The 26,643-nt window shown below is 36.2% G+C and overlaps 1 protein-coding gene across 1 annotated transcript in view; it reads left to right on the top strand.

Moving 5' to 3' along the window:
* Positions 1-19,762, top strand: part of LOC141295397 (unconventional myosin-VI-like) — an 86,010-nt gene extending 66,248 nt beyond the window's left edge. The window contains exons 28-31 of the mRNA XM_073826603.1: positions 6,438-6,598; positions 15,750-15,853; positions 19,010-19,141; positions 19,575-19,762. Coding sequence (XP_073682704.1) covers positions 6,438-6,598; positions 15,750-15,853; positions 19,010-19,141; positions 19,575-19,762 — 585 coding nt within the window. The remainder of the gene's footprint in view (positions 1-6,437; positions 6,599-15,749; positions 15,854-19,009; positions 19,142-19,574) is intronic.
* Positions 19,763-26,643: the final 6,881 nt, after the last annotated feature.

The following is a 26,643-nucleotide window of genomic DNA, read 5'->3' as shown; positions in this document are numbered from 1 at the left end:
CCTTACTTAATGAACCATTATGTTTTTATTACCTTAGAATTATCAGTTCATATCTACATATAAACCCCTCACATGGAAGTCGCCGTATTGTTTCTACAGTAGCCCTAAACGGACAAACTGCTCTACAGATCGCGTTTCATCACTGTTGTTCTAGCGGAAAAACACTGACACAATGATGAACAAGTAACTGTAATATTCACAATAATATCGTTTTATTGAATTATTAAGCAAATATAATTCCTTAATTTACGTTTTAAAAGAAGCCTCATTACTCTTTGCTGTCTAAAACGACAACATCTTAATCCCGTGTGGGCCACCGTAGCTTCTGTAAAGGGAGGGGTGAGCGGTGGACGGGAGCCGTTGGTTGCAATTCACAACATCACCGCTAGATGCCGCAAAAATCTACACACTGCACCTTTAATGAATGGTTCATTACTCTTGACCAATAGGTGGCGCTGTTACCAAATTGATGTGGTGTAATCACTGTGAGGTGACAATGCCACATACAAAATTTGGTGCAAATATCTCAAAGCTTTGCAGAGATACAGCTTGAGATGCACTTTGGCATCTTCCCAGCCAATTTGTAGATGCGTTAAATGATAACGGTTTCGATTATTAACACGAAATCCATAACTTTTTGTTAGCATGGTCTGAAGATCATCTGAGTCAAATTTGGTAAAAATCTGAAGAACAGTCAAGGAGGAGTTTGAAAAAGTAGGATTTCTACAATAATCAAAATGGCGGACAGGAAGTTCGGCCAATTTTGGCATAATTGGTATCTATGTTGTCGGCATGAACCAAGGAATTTTTTGAAACCAGTTTCATTATAATAGGCTAATGCAATCAAGAATTATTAGCATTTTTGGAAATTTTATAATTTAAGGTTAATGAATGTTTTACTACTCTTGACCAATAGGTGGCACTGTTATCAAATTGATGTGGCGTAGTCAGAGTGAGGTATCAACGGCACATACAAAGTTTAGTGCAAATATGTCAAAGCTTTGCAGAGATACAGCCTCAGATGCAGTTTGGCATCTTTTCAGCAAATTTGTTGATGCACTAAACGAAAACCGTTTCCTACTGGGCATCGACACGAAATCGATGATTTTTTGTCAGCACAGTCTGAAGATGATCCGAGCCAAAACCTATGGCTCCTCCAAACCTAATGAGTCCAGTTTCAAGATTTTTGGCCAAACCCTTGAGAAGTTATAAGCAAAAAAAGCCATTTTTCATAACTCCTGACCACTAGGTGGCACTGTGCCGAAACACTGCAGGTAGCCTCAGGTCATGCTTGTTATAACTCACAGCAAGTTTGGTCTCAATACGCCAAACAGTTACGGAGATATAGCCTTACATCCATTTTTGTGTCTTTTTCGTAGAATTTGTTCACACATTATTCGAGAACGGTATAACTAAAAATCTTGAATTCCATAACTTTTTGCCAGCGTGGTCTGAAGATGATCTGTGCCAATTTTGGTGAAAATCAGACAAACCGTCTAGGACGAGTTCGAAAAAGTAGGTTTTTCAAACAATTAATTATAGAAAAAAACTAAACCTTACGATTTTTGAAATTTGGTGTACATTTGACTCAGCATGAGCCAATGATTCAGAAAAAAGAAATTTGAATTCTGTGGCTTACGGTTCAAAAGTTATTAACAAAAACAAAGTAAAAGTTTGGACAAGTGGTGGCGCTAGAGAGTTTGAGTTAGAGACTCCAAACTTGCTATGGTTAATGTTGAGACTGTCCTCTATCAGTGTGCCAAATTACACAACTTTCCCGCAAGCGGCTCTATGGGCTGCCATAGACTTCCAGAGCGGAAGAAAAAGAACGCTAACGGATACAATAGGTGCCTACGCACCTTCGGTGCTTGGCCCCTAAATACTCTTATTCTATTCTATTCTATTCTATTCTATTCCAGGGCTAAATCCTGTTTGGTCTATTTTCATCTACCTCATTTTATGTTAAATTATTCTATTGTGTTACTAAAATTCTCTATTTTCTTCTTTTCAATTCTATTCTATTCTATTCTATTCTATTTCACAGGGCTAAATCTTGTTTGATCTGTTTTCAGTCTACTTTTTTATTTATTCAGTCTACTCTTTTAATTATTCAGTCTACTCTTTTAATTATTCAGTCTACTCTTTTATTTATTAAAACATTCTATTCTATTCTATTCTATTCTATTCTATTCTATTCTATTCTATGCCAGGGCTAAATCCTGTTTGATCTATTTTCAATCTACCTCATTTTATGTTAAATTATTCTGTTGTCTTATTAAAATTCTCTAATTTATTCCGATTCTAATTTCTGATCTGATACTTCTATTCTATTCTATTCTATTCTATTCCACAAATCTGGTATGATCTATTTTCAGTCTACTCTTTTATTTATTCACTCTACTCTTTTATTTATTAAAACATTATCTTCTCTTCTCTTCTCATCTCTTATTATATTATATTATGTTATATTCCAGGGCTAAATCATGTTTAATCTTTTTTCAGTCTACTCTATTTTATATTCAATTATTCTATTGTGTTATTAAAATTCGCCATTTTATTCTGATTCTGTTTTCTGTTCTGGACACCTTCCCTGTTCTATTTTTCTAATGTGCCATTTTTATTAACACTATTCCATTGTTTAAATGCTCTATTATTTATTAAAACATTCTATTCTATTGTATTCTATTCTATTCTAGAGATTACCTGTTTCTGTGACCTTTTCTATTACTATTACTAAAATTCTCTGTTCTGTTCTATTGTATTCTATTCTTTTCTGTTCTATTCTTACGATTCATTTTGGTAATAATAAAAGTCTGAATTATGAATGAGCAATTATATTATATCTGTATTGTGCCATTTCTATTGTGCCAAGTCTTCATCTGTCTTTCCCCTTATATAAAAATGATCAATGTTTATTCTATCACCTTGACTTGAAAATTATAAATTGAAGACCTTCACAAAAGAAAGGAAAAAACATTTGCGATTCACTCAAAGACTGCTGTCACACTGTTTATAAAATCTTTATCACTGTTATTTTCGGACATAATACATCACTCTGTTTTGCACCAAGTCTCTCCTGCTTTTAGCAGTTTTATTCATAGCTCAGATTTATCATGACCAGTGTGTGCTGTAACCCTCCCTCTCTATACATGTCTTTGTATATATGGGTATTCAACCTCAGATGCCTTACTTTTTTCCTCCTATCAGAAAAGCGCCTGCACCATTCTTCTTTCTGTCCAAGGTTTTCTCTGTGAAAATGTTCCATCTAAGCTTTTCTCTTCAATCACTCCTTTGCTCTGTTTTGACCTATGCTTTTGGACCACGCTTCTGGACTCTGTCCCAGACTGTCCTCACACATCTAAAACCATTCTGTTCATTTCATTTGTTTTTATCCTTTTTTCTTTTTTTCATTTAGCACAGTCTAGACGTAGAATCCCAAGCCGGCTGGCTGCGGTACAGCCTCGATTATACACCTAATCAGACTTTAGCACACAGCAGGAGCGTAATGGCTTAATATCTTTTCAGTGGGCAGTGCTATAGATGGGTTATGGCGCGTCTATGGCAGGGCCACCCTGCTAATCTCTCTCCCCTCAGATGTACCAGACGCCACTGGATGGGGAGATTGAGGGAATTCTGTAGCCTGCTTTAAACAGCATCATGGTGATTGCGCCACAACCTTCCTTAAAGTCAGCAAAATCAGGTGTTAGCAGGTATACGCTTTTAAATTGAACTTTCTTTTTTAGGAGAACCGATCAAAATATTCTTCATCTGGCACTTGTGGGCATATCAAAATTATTGTCCAGTCAAATGCTCTCCAGATTGACAACGTCTTCCCCCGACCTCAGACTAGCAAGTAGCACATTATATTTCAAGGCTATGATGTAAACTAAAAGCTCCTGGCTATTTTAAGAAAAGGGACAAGTCCTGCCCTGTTTTCGGTTGAGGTGTACATTTACATTTACATTTATTCATTTAGCAGACGCTTTTATCCAAAGCGACTTACAATTGGGAATACAACAAATGATTCATCCTAAGGAGGCAGATCGACATAGGAAGTGCTCAAAAATACCATATGTCAGGCGTTGTTAGATGAGTACGGGCTAGAAAGGGAAGATCAGGAAAGAGAGGAGAAGAATTTTTTTTTTTTTTTTTTTTTTTTATTGAGTCAGATAGTGTCGAAAAAGATGGGTTTTCAGCAGTCGCTTGAAGACAGTAATGGAGTCAGCGTTTCGGATGGGGGTGTAGAAATTTGTTAACTGATAGAGATTTTGGACTACACTGCAAAAAATGCTTTTCTTGCTTTTTTGTCTTGTTTCCAGCCAAAATATCTAAAAATTCTTAAATCAAGAAGAATTTCTTCTCTGATTTTGTTTGTCTTGTTTTTAGCAAAAATAAGTTAAAATTAAGTGCTTTTTTGGTTGAAACGAGCTAAATAATCTGCCGATGGGCTAAGCAAAAAATTCTTATTTCAAACAAGATTACTTTTCTTTCCCCACTGGCAGATTATTTAGCTTGTTTCAACCAAAAAAGCACTTAATTTTAACTTATTTTTTTCTGAAAACAAGAAAATGATTTTTACTTGTCTAGAGAATCTTTCTTAATTTAAGAATTGTTTGATATTTTGGATTGAAACAAGACAAAAAAAATCTAAGTAAGAAAAGCATTTTTTGCAGTGTATTGTTTCTAGATTAAATATGTTATCTAGCAAATGCCTCTTAATTTAAGACATTTTAGATATTTTGACTAGAAACAAGACAAAAATACTAAGTAAACTAAGAAAGTGTATCGTTTGCACGCATTTTTTGAACATTACAATTTATAAGCAAGTGATTTTAAGCTGTTAAAGCAAAATCAGCAGCGAAATGGAATTTGCTATATGTGCGCACTGTATGAGAAACTGTTTCTGAGCTTTGTCAGAGAGGTGCGCGCATGTGAAGACGGTGCTCACAGAGCATGGGAGTATTGAACATAGTTATGTTTGACGCTTTATAGGCCTTAAACGGTTAAATACACACCTGTATTTGTCAAAATGCCTGTGTTTGCAAGTATCCTCTTAAACACAATAATTTAGGTTGTAAGTGAAAGCAAACGGATGAGAAAGAAAACACATGTAACAGTATATTGGATATGGGCAGCTCTTAAAGTGACGGCAGTCTTATATTCTTGCTGTATTCATGTTAATCAAAGCAACAAAAGAAAGAAAATCTCTCACTGCTCTTGACTGAATCACTTTGTTAACTTTAGAAAGAAGAAATATATATTCCATTTACACAGTGAAGAATATAGTGTTTTGAGAATTATATATTATTAACAATTTTGATGATATAAAGAAGCAAAAATAACTATATTGTGATAAATATTGTTACCGTTATTGTTTTGTCATATCACCCACTTCAAGTGCTTATCGCTAATTAAGCTTTTTTTATAATTAATTATTTTACACAGTTATTGAACTGAACTGAACCAACATTGAACTGTTTGGAGCTGAATAATGCTAATAACACTATTGTCTTGCTACAGCTACATAATTTTGGATTTGCCTCATTTTTGAAGTTTGTATAATTGATTGTTACTTTCTTGTTTAATACTTACTTTCTTACTTAGATTTTTTGTCTTGTTTCCAAGACAAAATATCTAAAAATTCTTAAATCTAAAATTAGACAAGTAAAAATTATTTTCTTGTTTTCAGAAAAAACAAGTCAAAATTAAGTGATTTTTTTTGCTTAGAACATTCTAAATAATCTGCCAATGGGGTAAGCAAAAAAAAAAAATCTGTTATTTCATACAGAAAAACAAGATTATATTTCTTACCTGATTGGCAGATTATTTAGCTTTTTTCACACAAAAAAAAAACACTTAATTTTTACTTGTTTTTTCTGAAAACATGACTAATTTTTATTTGTCTAGAAAATCCTTTTTGATTTAAGAATTTTGATATTTTGGCTGGAAACACGACAAAAAAATTAAGCAAGAAAAGCATTTTTGCAGTGCTGCTTGACTGCGGGAACTGTGTATGTCAAACCATTTAATGGGCTCCAGACTGGGTTTTACTGGTTAATTCTGGTTTGGAACTAGTCTAGCTAGCTGCTCACCAACAAAATTGAGCAAATCAATCAGCATCTGTGTAGTGAGAATTGTCCACAAAGACAGTTTTGCTTGAGGACACCAGCAAATAAGCATCCAAAAGTCTTTTTTTAAAAGGGATAGTGTCAAACTCATTGGGATTCTTCTTTGGCCCACCACAGTTCAGTGCTCTGAGCTCAAATATGTAGTCATTACTGTCGGCACCCCCGCCGGCACCCATTTGTATGCTTGGGTCTCTGTGTGTTGCCATCCACTTGGAACTGAAAGAAGGCACAGGTGTGGCAAGTGCCGAAGGTGTTGAGATTGTGTGTGTGTGCGTATTATTGATTTGTGGGAATGTATGTTTGTTCCAGGCTGAACTTGAGATGCAGCTGGCATTGGAGCGGGAGGAAGAGACTCAGAGGCAGACCATGTTGGAGCAGGAGAGGAGGGACAGAGAGTTGGCCATGAGGATTGCTCAGAGCGAGGCAGAACTCATCCAAGATGAAGCTCAAATGGACCCCAGCTTGCGCAGGTACGCACTCAAGCACACTCACAGACCATAATAAAATAATAAAGTCGACGTCTCAAACAGCGTCACCGGGTGAAATCAAACAAAGGAAGACTCCACGCCGGGTTGTGCCCTGGTTACCATTCATAAAACGCACATAAATCGCAGATATTTTTATATGGAGATTTCCATCTGAAAAGAGCCTGTATGGCGACAGAACAACAAACAAAGAACAAGGTTCTGCCAGACAGCGTTACATAAATGCCATGAATCATTTTTACAGCGGCCAACTCGTGTGTCTACAAAAGCAGGTAAACAGAAACACGAGACGCCTGCGGTGCAGCACTGAGAGTCATATTTCATTTAGTTAATGGAAGTGGACAAAGAAGTGTCGCCTGTTCCTACTTTATGTATAATAAAATAAAAGGCTGTTCTGCTGTTATTACACATGCTAACTGGGTGCTGAGAAGACCGTGTTGTCATCCAAGCCTCTTTTTTTTTTGTGCTTCCTCTCTCCTCCAGTGACGGTACCGCAGGTGTTTGGTTCTTCACAGAGATGTAAGACCTAGAAAAGGCCTCTCTTTTTCCCCCTTGATTTTCCACTTCATTTAATCTAACCACACTCACCCACAATCACATCCTGTTCCGCTAATCTCACCACAACCTAGATTGAGGATTACTCATAGAAAGTCACAGTAAACAATAGGCTAATTCTTAGTTTTGATATTTACCTAAATACTTCATAGAGTACATGAATACATTCTTTTCTTGGAGCTCTTAGATTGAATAGAGACCAAGCACGTGGTTTATTTGTAGATTTGTATTTTCCAACAGAAATGGAGCGTGAACCAGTGAAACTGAGGACACAGAACTTCTTTTTTCAGGGATGTGATTTTTCCGTCTTAATCCGGAATTCCGTATTTTTCAACCCGGAAAATGTGACCTATGTCACGTATTTGCGACCGTTCTCAAATGGCATACGGCGAAGTATGATTGGTCAGATCACCTGTCAATCAAGCTCCCTGCTGCGCAGTGTAAGTTACCTCAGTCGCTCTCGCGCTACAGTGGTATCGTGACAAGAACATTTTTGTGTCAAATTATTGATTTATTTTGTAGGTACCCATGTAATAAGCGGGATAATGTAGAGTTTGTCTTACATGTGCTTCATGAGGCACACACGCGCGGTCTCTTGCTCTCTCTCCCTCTGTCATGCACGCGCTACGCGGTCTCGCACTCACTCCCTCGCTCTAGATTCCGGGAGAAACTATTTGCGGCCATCAGATTCAGTGAGCTATATATTTAATATAATAATTAAAATAGAATTATTGATTTTTCATTAGACTATTTTTTGGTGCCCCCTCAGCACTCGGTACCCTACACACAGTGCGTGGTGGGAGCGACAGCGCTGAATGAACCTTATTGAAAAGTGTTAACTTACCATCTTATCAGTTAACGGTTAATAATCGGATAATGACTTGCGGTTGTCAGTTGGGAAAATTAACCGAAATGAGCATCCGTAATAGCTAGCAAATACAAGTAAGTTAATGTTAATGCAGCTTAAACATCCTGCCATTGTGGAAAATCACTCAAAATCGATCATCTAATCAATCGACAACAAAGTCAAATTAGTAACTTATAGGTTATATATAGACACAAGCAATAATACATACCCAGATCATCCGATCCGGCGATGTTCTTGTCATGATACCACTGTAGCGCGAGAGCAACTGAGGTAACTTACACTGCGCAGCAGGGAGCTTGATTGACAGGTGATCTGACCAATCATACTTCGCCATATGCCATTTGCGAACGGTCGCAAATACGTGACATAGGTCACATTTTCAGGTCGAAAAATCCGGAATTCCGGATTAAGCCGGAAAAATCACATCCCTGTTTTTTTTCCTGCAAGGCGTTGTCCAATTACAGTTTTATTAAAGGGATAGCTCACCCAAAAATGACCTTCGTTCATCTTCGAAACTTGAATTAAGATATTTTTGATTAAATCTGAGACTTTTCTTGACCTTGCACAGAGAACAAAGCAACTGACACATTCAAGGCCCAGTAAAGTTTTTTTTTTAAAGTGTCCTAATATTGTGTTGGAGACCCCTACAACAGGTTTAAATGCATCTAAGGTCAGAAAATGTGATGTTCTCAGAATACACATTTATCATTGAGTAATTTGTCAATGATTTCGAAAGAGTTCTTTTGAACCAGCTTTGAGCATAATATCTGTAAACCGCTCCGTTCCATAAGCCTACTCTGCTCTGATTGGTCAGCTGTCCAAGCCTATAGAGACAGAGCGACATGTGTCATAATCTAAAAACCATGCTTACGAGAGGGGGAAACAGAGATATATTAAGAAACTAAATTGTATTGGTCTATGTCAGTGCTCCTTTTCCTTACCTTCCTTTTGTTGGAGAAATGATCCAACTGAATGGCCCAACGTGAAATAACCTGACATCTACATCTATTTATGCCCTTAAACACACATTTTTTGGGGGTCGACAGCTTAAATGTAGTTTTGTGTTTTTTATCTTGTTTAATGTACACCTTGTGACATAACAGCTTTTAGACATTGTTCTGTTTTTTTGTTATAAATCAGAAATGACAAGGAGTCAGCATCCCACAATACAAAGTCTGTGCTCTGTCTCTATTGTGATTGCGTTGCCAAATGTGTGCTGGTTTATGACGTCTCGGGTTGAAGCGACCCCAGTAGCGTCATATTTAGCCCAGGAATGCGAATTAACCAGGGGAACCCTGACAAAAAGCATGTATTTTAGACCCCAGAATGCAATTTTTAATGGGTGACCGCCCTCGAAATGTCATTGGGCTAGTTTTTGGTAGCAATTCTGTGTGTTTTGTTGTAAAAACTTGGCAACCCTGAGCATGCACTTTTACACAAAACAATAATATAGTGCTCCAATCTGTTCTTAAAATAATGACAAAAACATTTTGTTGAACACTTATGCAAGCGAATCATGCCCACAGCTAAAGTTTAGCTGCTAAACTGTAAACACTTAACAAAACAATAATGGTGGATATGTTAGCCGAGTGCTGTCGGAAACTGATGAAACAATACAGTTTTAAACCAAAGAATTTCTAAGTTACTTTCTTTGTTATTCAACAAAGTACTTATAACCACGCCAGTCTACGTTAATTGAAACATTCTTAGGAAATAGTGGGTTCACAGAGAATTATCAGAACTATTTCAGTAAAAGTAATTTTGTGGTTTACCTGGAAACCTAAAGCTGCACTATGTATACATCACATATTAGCACAAAAAATTTGATACTTGAAAATGTACACATAACGTATCAGTCGTACTTACAAACATATGACCTGCTCTTTAAAATGGTTCATGTGACATCAGTGGTTCAACCATAATTTTATGAAGCTGTGAGAATACTTTTTGTACGCAAAGAAAACTTTTAAAGCACTTAAGGTAGAACACAATATACAATGTATATGCCACTCAAAACACTCAAGTGTTGTGGCATCAATTTTTCTTTACACTCAAGCACCACTCATGTTTTCCTCAGAAAATGTAAAAGTTTTAGGAGTCTCTTATAGGTATTGATCCATTTCGTTTTTATTTCCTTTTTCTGTTTGTGCTTGGAGCTCAACAACCCTATTTCCATTTACTTATGTTGCCTCGCAATATATATTAGATTTATGCATGTCTCAAGCTCTCACCATGAACATTTTCAACTCTGGATGATGGTACTTGAGAAAGAAACTAGGTTTACGTCTTAGTGTTTACTGAAAAGGGTCGCTTTAAAGGGAGAGAGAATTTTGTTGCAGCATGTTAATGATTCTCCTTGTGCTGTCATCTGGAGTCATCAGTTTCAATTAGCTTATAGCAGAAGGAAATCTGTCACAATAAAAAATCAGCCTGTTTGGTTTTCTCTACACATCACTTAGGAAATGCCCCATATGGCAGTTTACCAGTTCTGTGGAGTAAGCAAGCGAGTAAGCAGAAGCAATGGTGCTACTAACTCTACTTATATTTATATAATAATAATTTTAGAGATTTAGTTTGCACAGTTCAGTTGCAGAATTTTACATATTCTATTTTCTGCTGAATGCTGTAGTTGCTGAAAGCTTTAAGCAGTGCTTAAAATGTATGAATGTCATTGCTTTGCATAAAATATCAAACCAAATGACAACGGCAAACAGATTATGGCAAAATGCAGCCTCAGACACTTTTGTTTACTTATCAGTCTAGAAAATGGTGGCACTTATTAATATTTTTAGTAGAAACAGCATTTATATGAAATTAGAAATCTTTTGTAACAATATACAGTTGAGGTCAAAAGTTTACATACACCTGTGTATGCAATTCTTGTGTTAAATGTTCATTATTTTACCAAAATATAACGGATCATACAAAATGCATGTTATTTTTTATTTAGTACTGAACTGAATAAGATATTTCACATAAAAGACATTCACATAATAGTTGAATTTATAAATATGACCCCGTTCAAAAATTTACATACGCTTGATTCTTAACACTGTTGATTCACAGCTGTTTTTTTTTTGTTTTTTTTGTTTAGTGATAGTTGTTCATTTCTTCTGAAAAATTCAGGTCCCACAATTTTTTTGTTTTTTTTCAGCGTTTTTGTGTATTTGAACTCTTACCAACAATGACTGTATGATTTGACATCAATCTTTTCACATTGAGGACAACTGAAGGACTCATATGCAACTTACAGAAGGTTCAAACGCTCACTGATACTTCAGAAGGAAAAACAATGCATTAAGAGCTGGGGGTGAAAACTTTTTAAATTTGAATATTAGGGTAAATTTAACTTAATTTAACTCCTGGGAAACATGTAACTATATTCTGTAGCTTCTAAAGGGCAGGGCTAAAAAAAAAAAAAAAGATATTTAGGCAAAATAAGAAAAATGTACACATCTCCATTCTGTGCAAACGTTTTCACCCCCAGCTCTTAATGCATGGTTTTCCTTCTGGAGCATTTGAACCTTCTGTAATAGTTGCATATGAGTCCATCAGTTATCCTCAGTATAAAAAGATGGATCTCAAAATACAGTCATTGTTGGAAAGGTTTCAAATACAAAAGAATGTGTGGGACCTGAAGGATTTTTCTTAAGAATGGCAGGCAGTTTAACTGTTCAGGACAAACAAGGGACTCGTGAACTATTGTTAAATTAAAAAAAAAAAAAAAAAAAAAAAAAAAAACACAGCTGTGGATTACTCAGGTATAAACACAGTATTAAGAATCAAGGGGATGTAAGCTTTTGAACGGGTCATTTTTCTAAATTCAACTGTTGTTTTCTCTTGTGGACTGTATGTAAACATCTTTTATGTGAAATATCTTATTCAGGTCAGTACTACATAAACAATAACATGCATTTTGTATTATCCCTCCTATTTTGGTAAAATAATTAACATTTTGCAGATTCTGAAAGGGGAATGTAAACTTTTGACCTCAACTGTTAGTTCAGTACTTTTTGGTATTAGTTTGTAATGTAGTAATTACTTTTTTTAATGCTTGCTTGATTGTAGTTATGAGTAGCTTCCCCAGCACTAGTGTAGACATTTCTTTTCTGTTCCTCTGTGTGTTTGTGTTAGCACTCCGCTTACACCTGTATGAGTGGGTTAATCAGCAGGGTTGCTGGTTCAGTGACTTCTCTCGCAGGGTCTACGTTAAGCAGCTTTGCTCTTCACAGCTGTCAGAGTCGACAGAGTGTCCCTACATCCAGTGTCACCATGTTCAGCCATGCAAGAGCTCCTCCCAGACACACACTCACCGCTCACACTGACAGCCCTCCGTCTCTTCTGGGACTCCTGTCACTGCTTTTATATGAGAAAGTTTGCTTTAAGGCTGTGGGGTGACATCACTTTATGACTTTAGAATCTTGGCCTCGAGTACTAGAATAATTGTCTTCTGTGGAAGTGATTTGGCTCGGTAGATTGCAGGTCTTTCTTAAGTAGGATGGGAATTATGAGCCTGTTATTGAAGTCACCTAATCAAACAACAATCTCACGTAAGGTTATCAGAGTTCTTCATTAGCAGTGCTTATCATAGCATCGTTATTATTCCTCACACCATTATACTTGGGGTTTGAGGTTTAGGACAAATTCAGATCAGGCTGTAAAAGAAAATCACATAGAAGGGACCTGAGTCACAGAAAGTCACAGCAACTACCCAGAACACCCCAATAACACGCTAATAGAATGAAAATGCTGTCATTAATTACTCACCCTCAAGTCATTCCAAACCTGTAAGACCTTCGTTCATATTCCGAACACAAATTAAGGTATATTTGATGAAATCCGAGAGCTTTCTGAGCCTGCATAGACGGCAACACAACTGACACATTCAAGGTCCAGAAAGGACTAAAATAGTCATTAAAATAGTCCATGTGACATCAGTGGTTCAACCGTAATGTTATAAATTTAAGAGAATACTTTTTGTGTGCAAAGAAAAGAAAAATAACGACTTTGTTCAACAATTTCTTCTCTTCCGTGTCAGTCGTAGATGCGTGATAATGAGAGTACCATGACACATCTGTACTTTAGTTTTTTTTGTGTGCACAAAAAGTATTCTGGTTGCTTCATAACATTACGGTTGAACCACTGATGACACATGGACTGTTTTAACAATGTCTATACTACCTACTATTAAGACTTGTATGTTGCTATTTTTACCACATTGTGTGGCTTTTGGTTGTAAGATTCAGCCTAAGGGCAACAAGAGTAGCGATGTAAGTCTTCACTGCTTTCCTAGCGACAAGAGGAGAAAAGAATGGGAAAATTCCTGTGGGCAAAAAAAAAAAAAACTTCCTAAAGACCTGCGTCTTTGTTCTCTCCACTTTAGCCCTGATGCCTTTGAAGCTTTTAGTAGACCACAGCTACTGAATGAGCTTACAAATGACAGAGACAAGAAATGCTAGAAGCCATCCTGGCAGGATGTAAACATGCCGATGCTTGTCATGACACCACAGCCATTGAAGAGTTTCTCAGTGTGGATTTCACTCAGTATCTAGGGGCGTTTAGACTCCATGTGGAGAAAATTGATAGTTTAGCATTTGGTTTAAGCCTACACTTATATCCATCACCATCTGTTGGCTCTTTCGGTAGCTGTGGGCATCGCATCAGTATTTTATTTTCCGAGTTAATAGCAACATGTAGTAGCAGTAGCTCACAGAGTGCAACCATTTCACGTCATCGCAATAATGGTGCCCCCATAGTCCAAAATATGTACAAAACATGGATTGTGGATTAAATCTTTAACGTAAATCTGTCATGGTTTTCTACTACGTATTTCAGTAAGAGCCACTATTTACATTTATATTACAAGTCTTACAAGGCCATACAAGTCTTAATACCTGGGATTCCCTTTAGAAACTTCTCAGAACACCTTAGCAAACACATATTGCCCTGGAAACTACTCACAACCAGTTTGTCATGAGCAAACAGCACTGACATTTTCTTAAAACACATCTAGTTTGTATCCATTTAAATGGTTGAATATTTCTCTCCTCATGCACAGGCTTGTTTGCACTAGCACAGCTTTGCACGTAAAATGTTACCTCATTAAATTGGATTTACTTTGAATTTCTATTTTCAATTGTCTACTTTTAAAACAGCTAAATTTGGATGCGTTTGGTCAGTTTAAATAACAAACTCTATAGCAGTGTTGTTTTTGACAACCATCTTAGATTTAGTCTTAGTCTTTTGGACTAAAATGCTTATTAGTTTTAGTCAAATTTTAGTCACTTCTATATGTGATAGTTTTAGTCCAATTTTAGTCGACGAAAAGTCAAAAAGGTTTTAGTCTAGTTTTAGTCAAAAAAGGGGGGAAAAGTGGTCTTTTAACAAATTAATGTAGGTCAGTAAGTATTTTGCTGTTGGGTAGTGTCACTTATAAGTTGTGAAAATAGCAGATCTGTAGTTCAACACAATGTGAGCTTCCGGATCGACTATTTTCACCAATAATTACAATAATGAAGGAATGGTTTTAGACATAAAAGACATATATTTGAAATACACCCATAGGTCCTCTCGCCGTTTGTGATCACCCTGTGTGCAAACTGCCGCCATCATGGTTAATCGTCTGTCTGTCTGAGTGACAACAATGTGACGTGTTGAGCACGTTGTGCGCTGCACGCCAGGTGGTGGGCGTAACCAAACATGGATAGAATGCTAAAATGCTTGCCATACAAGTATGACAAAGAGTATTTAATGTTAAAACGGCTTGCCATAGTGGCAGATACTTTTTAGGTTTTAATTGGCATGCACAATAAGCAGAAATGTCATGCATTTTAAACGTCTGACGGACCACCCACTAACATTTTCGTCTATTCTCATCTCGTCAACGAAAACTCACACACGTCTCGTCATGTTTTAGTCATCAACGAGCCATTTTTATCTCGTCATCGTCTCGTTATCGTCATGAAAAAAAGTGGCGTCAACGAAATGATTTCGTCATCGTCATCGTTGACGAAAACAACACTGCTCTATAGCTCTCTGCACAAAAAGACTAATTAGACTGTGACAGTGGTATTACCAAATGTACATCCCAGTTTTTCATTTTTTTATTTGTTTATTTCTTCAGCCACCCAGGACCACCTAAAACCATATCAGAAATCCACATGCTAACAGTCGTGATCACATTGTACCCAAGCCTTGTAATTGTATTGTATTTAGTGGTGCCATTAGGATCACAATCAGGGTGGTGATGTTTTTGCCATTGCTCTACAGACTCCTCACAAATCTTGTGCGTGTTTAGTAAAGAAGAAGACAATCCATGCTCTGATTGGCTTAGAGCTCTCTGCACTGTGGGAGTCAAGATTGCAAAAACCCTCGCAGAGCTCACGTGTGGCCTCTCCCTCGCTCACCATTAACCATCGTTAACCGCCATTAACCACCCTCACTGTTACAGCTCAGTGTTGCCAAGGCTGCATCTAATTTGCTCAGTGAGGTGTTAATTTGGCATGATCCGTGCTATTTCCATGTCATTACACGTTTCTGAGAGAATGTATCTCCACATAAGCAGAAGGCCAATTAATCATCTGATTGTGCTGTGGCCTAGGGAACGTTTAGCAGCTGGTAGCAGGAGCTTAGGAGATGGATCAGAACCTTTGCCTACGAAGAAATATGATACTAAGAAAAACTCAAAATTGTTCCTCCTCTGTGCAATTTCAGGGGTGCGCAGGTGCAGGCCAACAAGGTAGCAGCTGGGGTGAAGAAGTACGACCTGAGCAAGTGGAAGTACGCTGAGCTGCGAGACGCCATCAACACCTCCTGTGGTAAGAGCAATCAGCTCCCTCGATCTGATCGCAGAACTTCCTGCTCACCTGAAGCTGTTCATGTCAAAAAGCATGTCATTTTGGAAATTGGAGACTGATATGTAATATTTTTGAAGATCGAGGGAGTAGCATGTAATATTTTGAAGATGGAAAACTACTATGATGGGGATGATGAGAGTGCAGCTTTTTCAGAGTGACTGATTTTGTAGCTTGCTTTTTATTTGCAGATATATTTATTTGTCTTTTATGCAGGTTGAACCATTAATCACAAAGACTTCACTCCTTTTGTGCTTTACTGGCTTTCTGGTCTGTCATGTTGGTTTAATTTTTGTCTTGACTCAAAGGAATAATTCACGCCAAAATGAATTATGTCATAATTAACTAATAATCAGATGCTTGGCAGAATGTTCTGTCTGCTCTTTTCCACAGAACAACAAAATACTAGGGCTGCCCTCGACTAAAGATTTTTCTAGTCAACATTTTAAGCATTAATCAACTGTTAGTCATATGTTTATTAATAAACCATATAAATCATAATAATAATCATTTAATTGCCTACATAGCCTAATAAGCGCTCAAGCACACAACAAAGCTTGCCAGCAGTGGCAGATATTAAAAGTATGAATGTGTCAGGGAAAAACAGCAAGGAGTCTACATTAACATTTTATTAATTTATTGATAAACTAGTGCTTTCTTTGTTTTCGGCTTAAAAGAGACCAAGTCAGCAGAAACCGCATCCTGCTTGCTTTCATTTTTTTTTGCAAAAGCGCAACATTTTATTGCTATTCAGAGCACACACAAATTTCGAATCTTTACAGATTCGAAAGATGTATTACTTATCTGTATGACCAAAAATGACAGAGTATTTTAAGAGCAAGTGACTGCACCAGCGCCTCCATCTGTCATGCAATGAGCACACTACTATTTAGTTTCCACACTCCATACAAACACTTGAATAGCACACATTTTTCTAGGTTAACATTAGCAATGTAAAGTTGCTACTACTTTGCATATTTCAGATTAAAATCCATATTTGAGGTCAGTGAAGGATAGGTGAGCGTTTGGATTACCACATAGACCAGCCATTAACGATCTGTCCATCAAGGACTGCGTGACTTTACAAATTCCTGTGGATTTTTTTTCTGCAACTAAGTGGCTAATGAAATTTTGGTTGACCAAACCTCTTCTCATTGTATTTTGTAGGGCTGCCCCCTAGTAGTCAGTGATTATGGGCCATAAGGACCAAAAAGTACGATATAAGACTATTCTTTGTTGTTGTTCAATGATTACCCTTCTGAAGTAGCTCTACTTTGTGGTCATGAATATTCAAAGCTTGAATATGCACGTTCACTAAAGAGATTTGAGGATCTGCCTGAGGGCATTACTCAAAGCTGCCGTATAACTTGAATAATAACTATAGTGAATATAGTGCACAAGTCATGTGGACTGCTTTTATTATAATACTTTTTGGGAACTTGACATTCCCTATAAATATTCACTTTATTGTATGAAAAACAGCAGCTGTGACAGGGGTGTTCAATCCTGCTCTTGGAGAGTTTTGCTCCAACACATTTGAGTCTGAAGACTTTGGTTATTTTGATTCAGTTGTGTTTAATCAGATTGGAGCTAAACTCTGCAGAGCAGTGGCTTGCCAGGAACATGTTTGGACACCCCTGAGCTAAGACATTCTGATAAACCTCTAATTTTGTATTCTATTGGAGATGGAAAGACATACTGTACAGATTTTAAAAGCTTAAAACTTCCTGATAATTTACTCACCCCCATGTCATCCAAGATGTTCATGTCTTTCATTCTTCAGTTGAAAAGATATTAAGGTTTTTGAGGAAAACATTCCAGGATTTTTCTCCATATACACTCTTGGTGCTTTAAAAGGTTCTTCACAGCGATGCCATAGAAGAACCATTTTTGGTTTCACAAAGAACCATTCAGTCAAAGGATTTTTAAAGAACTATCTCTTTCTTCCTTTTTATAACCTGAAGAACCTTCTTTCACCACAAAGAACCTTTTGTGAAACAGAAAGGTTCTTCAGATGTTTAAGTTGTTTATTGAAACTACAGGTCGTAAACTCAATTCCTGGAGGGCCTCAGCTCTACAGAGTTTAACTCCAACCAGCTCCAACTCACAACCTGCTCGGAAGTTTTTAGTAATCCCGAAGACCTTGATTAGCTGGTTCAGGTGTCTTTGATTAGGTTTGGAGCTAAATTGTGCAAAGCTGTGGCCCTCCAGGAATTGAGTTTGAGACCAGTGATTTAAACAAAAAAGGCTCTTCTATGGCATCGTAAAGCACCTTTATTTGAGTGTAGTGGACTTCAATGGGAACCAATGGGTTGAAGGTCCAAATTAGAGTTTCAATGCAACTTTGAAGGGCTCTACACAATCCTAACCTAGGAATTAGGGTCTGATTTACCAAAACGGTTGGTCATTTTCTAAAGGAAAATAAAAATGTATATACTTTTTAACCACAAATGCTCATCTTGCACTAACTTGACTTCACGTTGGAAAGGTCAAGGGTGACGTAGAGGGAAGTACCGACGCACTGTTTACAAAGCAAAGTTGCAAGGGAAGTCAACGATGTTATAGGTAAAAAACATCGTTGATGTTGGGCGATTTTGAAGTTGGAGAAGAAAATGAACCAAAATACACAGATGAAGAACAAACTATGTGTGACCTTTCCAACATGATTGTGTAATACATAAAGTTGTATATGAGAATTGCAGAGCTAGTGCAAAACATGCATTTTAGAAAATGACAGATTGTTTTGCTAAATAAGACCCTTATTCCTCGGCTGGGATTGGGTAGAGACTTTTGAAGCTGCAGTTTGGACCTTCAACACACTGATCCCCTTTGAAGTCCACGATATGGAGAAACATCCTGGAATATTTTCCTCAAAAACCTGAAGAAAGACATGAGTATTTTAAATCTTAGAGTAAATTATCAGGACATTTTAATTCAGGAGAGAATTAATCCTTTAAGCTAGCAATATCTTATTGTCTACTTTTAATTAAACATAGACAAGCTTTAAAGCAGTTGTTCCTTGTTTATGGTTCATGAGCCTGACCACTTAAAAATGAAGAATCATGTGAAACTCTAAACATGACAGTGCAGTATTGACTGTGTAATCTCTCACCCTTGTAGATATAGAGTTGTTGGCGGCGTGCCGAGAAGAATTTCATCGTCGCCTGAAGGTGTACCACGCCTGGAAATCAAAGAACAAGAAGCGAAATACAGACACAGAGATGAGGGCCCCCAAATCGGTCACTGACTATGGTAAGATATGACCTGTTTCCCCAAGAGAACGGCCTGCGCGGTGGCGGGACAACAGAATACAAATTGCTCCGAGCAGTCGTGTCTAGCTGATGATTTCATTTGTAATGGCGAAAGGTGATTCAGCATAATATTTATTCTGGAACGATACTCATCTGAACTTCTTTCTTATGCGAAATATGTGCGTCGCAGCAGTTTCTCAAGGTTGAACGTGCGCTTTTTGTTTGTTGTTCTTTTCAAGAACCTTGCGGCTCGTTTTGTGATCAGCGTTAGCATTGTCATGCGCATAATGCAGACAGCTAAAAGCACATCTAAAGGCACTTGCTGCCGTTCCAAGGAAATCAAACCTCTCGTTGATTTTCCTACTTGAAAGGCACGTCACAGTGTTTGGTTGCTGGAAGATTTTAGTGCTTTTTTTAAGTGTTTGCCTGTGCAGAACAAACAGGAGATTTAGAGTTGCGTGACCTGCAGGTCCTCTTCAAACTCCCAGGCTCTGTTGTTGTGAAATCCTCAGATGTGTCTTACCTTCAAACAGTGGAGTGTTTGTATCAGGGGCACGGGGGCTTATGCCGCTTCTCTCTGAGAGATGAAATCAGGCTTCTGGCTTTGCAAAGTCAATATTGAAGTGCTGAGAACTACTCTGAGAACTTTCCTGACATTATGCCGACCTCCGGAGCTGTTTGATCTTTAGGGATGACGGATTTAAAACGCGTGTTTTTATTTATGACGTCATTTATGTCTGGTTGATGTATTTTGAGCATTTGTCAGCTGCTTTGGTGTTTTTTTTTTTTTATCTCATACTGTACTGTTTGTGCTACAGACATGAATGACACCTCAAATCGTACAGCGTGTTGAGAGGTGTGAAAAGAGTCCTGAATAAGAATGACATAAATGATAGAAACCACAATATCATATGCATCCTAGTCTTCACAGGAGAACTTTAAAAAAAAAAGAGACTACTTGGCAATATGGTGTCGATATGCTGAATTTCAGGTTGATTTGGACGATCTACCAAAGCCATGTTACACTGAACGGCTTTTAATTTTTTCTGAAAATGAAAATCATTTTTTCTCCCAGATTAGTCCAACCAAGCTCTGGCACAAGAACCAAACCATTGTGGTGGGCAGGGGGTAATAAAGACTTTTGAGTTGGACATGAGTGTCCGCAGCATGGCACAACTTTTGAATTGCTAAGTGTGGGAGGGAAAATGTGTGTGTGTGGAGAGGGGGATAATAGGAAAAAATATACTATGGCACCAGACTGGAACAGAATCTTACAGGAGAGGTACTGAAAATTCAAAATGTCCAATCAGCGTCAGGGGTTTGGTGTTGTGGACTTTCGCTCTGCCTCCCTCACATCCCTGCACCAGTAGGAAAGTCCACAACACCAAACCCCTGACGCTGATTGGTTGGAACACTGTTTGTTTATCTGTGGAAAGGTTGGTAGTGCCGATTGTTTTTTTTGGCATATCTCGGACCCTAGGCTGACCAGAGAGACGCGTTTTTTTCACAGACAATTTATGGGGCAAGCAGCGAGCGGATCGTGAAGAAAGGTCAGCTGAAATTTACACTTTATGTTTTAGGCTAGAAATCGCTGATACAACCTTTAAGTCAGAATTGCATGATATAATCGGAAAAAAAAAATCTCGCAATTGCAAGTTTATATCTCGCAATTCTGACTTTTTTCTCAGAATTGTAAGATATAAACTTGCAGTTGCATGTAAAAAAAAGTCAGAATTGCTGCATATAGATTTTCAAGTTATAAAGTCAGAATTATAAACTTAAAAACTCACAATTGGGAGTTACAAAGTCAGATTTGCAATTGTGAGAAATTAAGTCAGAATTGCCTGATGTAAAACTTGCAATTGCGAGATACAAATGAGAAATAAAGTCAAAATTGTGAGATATAAACTCACAATGGCAAGAAGTAAAGTCAGAATTGTGAGTTATAAACTCGCAATTGCGATAAATAAAATGTAAAATTGTGAGATATAAACTCACAATTGTGAGGAATAAAGTCAGAATTGCAAGATATAAGCTCACAATTGCAAGATCTAAAACTGCAATTGTGAGATACAAATGAGAAATTAAGTCAGAATTGCGAGATCTAAACTTGCAACTGCAAGAAATAAAGTCAGAATTGTGAGAAACTTGCAATTGCAAGAAATTAAGTCAAAATTGCAAGATATAAACACAATTGCGAGAAATAAAGTAAGAAGTGTGTGATATAAACTCACAATTGTGATATAAACTTGCAATTGTGAGATACAAATGAGAAATTAGGTCAGAATTGCGAGATATAAACTGGCATTTGCGATAAATAAAGTCAAAATTGTGAGATATAAACTCGCAATTGCAAAAAATAGTCAGAATTGCGTGATATAAACTCACACTTACGAGATATAAACCTCCAGTTGTGAGAAATAAAGTCAGAATTTCAAGACATAAACTCAAATGCAAGAATTAGTCAGAATTGCGAGACCTAAACGTACAATTGTGAGAAATAGTCAGAATTGCGAGATATGAATGTACAATTGTGAGAAATAGTCAGAATTGCGAGATATGAACGTACAATTGTGAGAAATAGTCAGAATTGCGAGATATGAACGTACAATTGTGAGAAATAGTCAGAATTGCGAGATATGAACGTACAATTGTGAGAAATAGTCAGAATTGCGAGATATGAACGTACAATTGTGAGAAATAGTCAGAATTGCGAGATATGAACGTACAATTGTGAGAAATAGTCAGAATTGCGAGATATAAACTTGCAATTGTGAGAAATAAAGTCAGAATTGCGAGATATAAACTTGCAATTGTGAGAAATAAAGTCAGAATTGCGAGATATAAACGTACAATTGTGAGAAATAAAGTCAGAATTGCGAGATATGAACGTACAATTGTGAGAAATAGTCAGAATTGCGAGATATAAACTTGCAATTGTGAGAAATAAAGTCAGAATTGCGAGATATAAACTTGCAATTGTGAGAAATAGTCAGAATTGCGAGATATAAACTTGCAATTGTGAGAAATAGTCAGAATTGCGAGATATAAACTTGCAATTGTGAGAAATAGTCAGAATTGCGAGATATAAACTTGCAATTGTGAGAAATAGTCAGAATTGCGAGATATAAACTTGCAATTGTGAAATAAAGTCAGAATTGCGAGATATAAATGTACAATTGTGAGAAATAGTCAGAATTGCGAGATATAAACTTGCAATTGTGAAAAAAAGTCAGAATTGTGAGATATGAACCTACAATTGTGAGAAATAAAGTCAGAATTGTGAGATATAAACTCACAATGGCAAGAAGTAAAGTCAGAATTGTGAGTTATAAACTCGCAATTGCGATAAATAAAATGTAAAATTGTGAGATATAAACTCACAATTGTGAGGAATAAAGTCAGAATTGCAAGATATAAGCTCACAATTGCAAGATCTAAAACTGCAATTGTGAGATACAAATGAGAAATTAAGTCAGAATTGCGAGATCTAAACTTGCAACTGCAAGAAATAAAGTCAGAATTGTGAGAAACTTGCAATTGCAAGAAATTAAGTCAAAATTGCAAGATATAAACACAATTGCGAGAAATAAAGTAAGAAGTGTGTGATATAAACTCACAATTGTGATATAAACTTGCAATTGTGAGATACAAATGAGAAATTAGGTCAGAATTGCGAGATATAAACTGCCATTTGCGATAAATAAAGTCAAAATTGTGAGATATAAACTCGCAATTGCAAAAAATAGTCAGAATTGCGTGATATAAACTCACACTTACGAGATATAAACCTCCAGTTGTGAGAAATAAAGTCAGAATTTCAAGACATAAACTCAAATGCAAGAATTAAAGAATTGCGAGACCTAAACTCACAATTGTGAGAAATGAAGTCAGAGTTGTGAGATATAAACTCGCAATTGTGAGAAATAAAGTCGGGATTGCGAGATATAAACTTGCAATTGTGAGAAATAGTCAGAATTGCGAGATATAAACTTGCAATTGTGAAATAAAGTCAGAATTGCGAGATATAAATGTACAATTGTGAGAAATAGTCAGAATTGCGAGATATAAACTTGCAATTGTGAAAAAAAGTCAGAATTGTGAGATATGAACCTACAATTGTGAGAAATAAAGTCAGAATTGTGAGATATAAACTCACAATGGCAAGAAGTAAAGTCAGAATTGTGAGTTATAAACTCGCAATTGCGATAAATAAAATGTAAAATTGTGAGATATAAACTCACAATTGTGAGGAATAAAGTCAGAATTGCAAGATATAAGCTCACAATTGCAAGATCTAAAACTGCAATTGTGAGATACAAATGAGAAATTAAGTCAGAATTGCGAGATCTAAACTTGCAACTGCAAGAAATAAAGTCAGAATTGTGAGAAACTTGCAATTGCAAGAAATTAAGTCAAAATTGCAAGATATAAACACAATTGCGAGAAATAAAGTAAGAAGTGTGTGATATAAACTCACAATTGTGATATAAACTTGCAATTGTGAGATACAAATGAGAAATTAGGTCAGAATTGCGAGATATAAACTGCCATTTGCGATAAATAAAGTCAAAATTGTGAGATATAAACTCGCAATTGCAAAAAATAGTCAGAATTGCGTGATATAAACTCACACTTACGAGATATAAACCTCCAGTTGTGAGAAATAAAGTCAGAATTTCAAGACATAAACTCAAATGCAAGAATTAAAGAATTGCGAGACCTAAACTCACAATTGTGAGAAATGAAGTCAGAGTTGTGAGATATAAACTCGCAATTGTGAGAAATAAAGTCGGGATTGCGAGATATAAACTTGCAATTGTGAGAAATAAAGTCAAAATTGCAAGATATAAACTCGCAGTTGTGAGAAACAAAGTCAAAATTGCAAGATATAAACTTGCAATTGTGAAATAAAGTCAGAATTGCGAGATATAAACTTGCAATTGTGAAAAAAAAGTCAGAATTGCGAGATATAAACTCAATTGCATGAAATAAAGTCAGAATTGCGAGATATAAACTTGCAATTGTGAGAAATAAAGTCAAAATTGCAAGATATAAACTCGCATTTGTGAGAAACAAAGTCAAAATTGCAAGATATAAACTTGCAATTGTGAAATAAAGTCAGAATTGCGAGATATAAACTTGCAATTGTGAAAAAAAAGTCAGAATTGCGAGATATAAACTCAATTGCATGAAATAAAGTCAGAATTGCGAGATATAAACGTACAATTGTAAGAAATAAAGTCTGAATTGCGAGATATGAACGTACAATTGTGAGAAATAGTCAGAATTGCGAGATATAAACTTGCAATTGTGAGAAATAAAGTCAGAATTGCGAGATATGAACGTACAATTGTGAGAAATAGTCAGAATTGCGAGATATGAACGTACAATTGTGAGAAATAGTCAGAATTGCGAGATATGAACGTACAATTGTGAGAAATAGTCAGAATTGCGAGATATGAACGTACAATTGTGAGAAATAGTCAGAATTGCGAGATATGAACGTACAATTGTGAGAAATAGTCAGAATTGCGAGATATAAACTTGCAATTGTGAGAAATAAAGTCAGAATTGCGAGATATAAACTTGCAATTGTGAGAAATAAAGTCAGAATTGCGAGATATAAACTTGCAATTGTGAGAAATAAAGTCAGAATTGCGAGATATGAACGTACAATTGTGAGAAATAGTCAGAATTGCGAGATATAAACTTGCAATTGTGAGAAATAAAGTCAGAATTGCGAGATATAAACTTGCAATTGTGAGAAATAAAGTCAGAATTGCGAGATATAAACTTGCAATTGTGAGAAATAGTCAGAATTGCGAGATATAAACTTGCAATTGTGAGAAATAGTCAGAATTGCGAGATATAAACTTGCAATTGTGAGAAATAGTCAGAATTGCGAGATATAAACTTGCAATTGTGAGAAATAGTCAGAATTGCGAGATATAAACGCACAATTGTGAGAAATAAAGTCAGAATTGCGAGATATAAACTTGCAATTGTGAAATAAAGTCAGAATTGCGAGATATAAATGTACAATTGTGAGAAATAGTCAGAATTGCGAGATATAAACTTGCAATTGTGAAAAAAAAGTCAGAATTGTGAGATATGAACCTACAATTGTGAGAAATAAAGTCAGAATTGCGAGATATAAACTTGCAATTGTGAAAATAAGTCAGAATTGCGAGATATAAACTCAATTGTATGAAATAAAGTCAGAATTGTGAGATATTAACCTACAATTGTGAGAAATAAAGTCAGAATTGCGAGATATAAACGTACAATTGTGAGAAATATTCAGAATTGCGAGACCTAAACTCACAATTGTGAGAAATTAAGTCAGAATTGTGAGATATAAACTCGCAGTTGTGAGAAATAGTCAAAATTGCAAGATATAAACTCAATTGTATGAAATAAAGTCAGAATTGCGAGATATAAACTTGCATTTGTGAGAAATAAAGACAGAATTGCGAGATATAAACTTGCATTTGTGAGAAATAAAGTCAGAATTGCGAGATATAAACTTACAGTTGTGAGAAATAAAGGCAGAATTGCAAGATATAAACTTGCAATTGTGAAAAAAAAGTCAGAATTGCGAGATATAAACTCAATTGTATGAAATAAAGTCAGAATTGCGAGATATGAACGTACAATTGTGAGAAATAGTCAGAATTGCGAGATATAAACTTGCAATTGTGAGAAATAAAGTCAGAATTGCGAGATATGAACGTACAATTGTGAGAAATAGTCAGAATTGCGAGATATAAACTTGCAATTGTGAGAAATAAAGTCAGAATTGCGAGATATGAACGTACAATTGTGAGAAATAGTCAGAATTGCGAGATATGAACGTACAATTGTGAGAAATAGTCAGAATTGCGAGATATGAACGTACAATTGTGAGAAATAGTCAGAATTGCGAGATATGAACGTACAGTTGTGAGAAATAAAGTCAGAATTGCGAGATATAAACTTGCAATTGTGAGAAATAAAGTCAGAATTGCGAGATATGAACGTACAATTGTGAGAAATAGTCAGAATTGCGAGATATGAACGTACAATTGTGAGAAATAGTCAGAATTGCGAGATATGAACGTACAATTGTGAGAAATAAAGTCAGAATTGCGAGATATGAACGTACAATTGTGAGAAATAGTCAGAATTGCTAGATATAAACTTGCAATTGTGAGAAATAAAGTCTGAATTGCGAGATATGAACGTACAATTGTGAGAAATAGTCAGAATTGCGAGATATAAACTTGCAATTGTGAGAAATAAAGTCAGAATTGCGAGATATGAACGTACAATTGTGAGAAATAGTCAGAATTGCGAGATATGAACGTACAATTGTGAGAAATAGTCAGAATTGCGAGATATGAACGTACAATTGTGAGAAATAGTCAGAATTGCGAGATATGAACGTACAATTGTGAGAAATAGTCAGAATTGCGAGATATGAACGTACAATTGTGAGAAATAGTCAGAATTGCGAGATAT

This window comes from Garra rufa, chromosome 21, assembly GCF_049309525.1.
Source record: "Garra rufa chromosome 21, GarRuf1.0, whole genome shotgun sequence".
Lineage (NCBI taxonomy): Eukaryota > Metazoa > Chordata > Actinopteri > Cypriniformes > Cyprinidae > Garra > Garra rufa.
The sequence above is the reverse complement of the archived record's forward strand: the minus strand, read 5'-3'. Positions and strand labels throughout refer to the sequence as shown.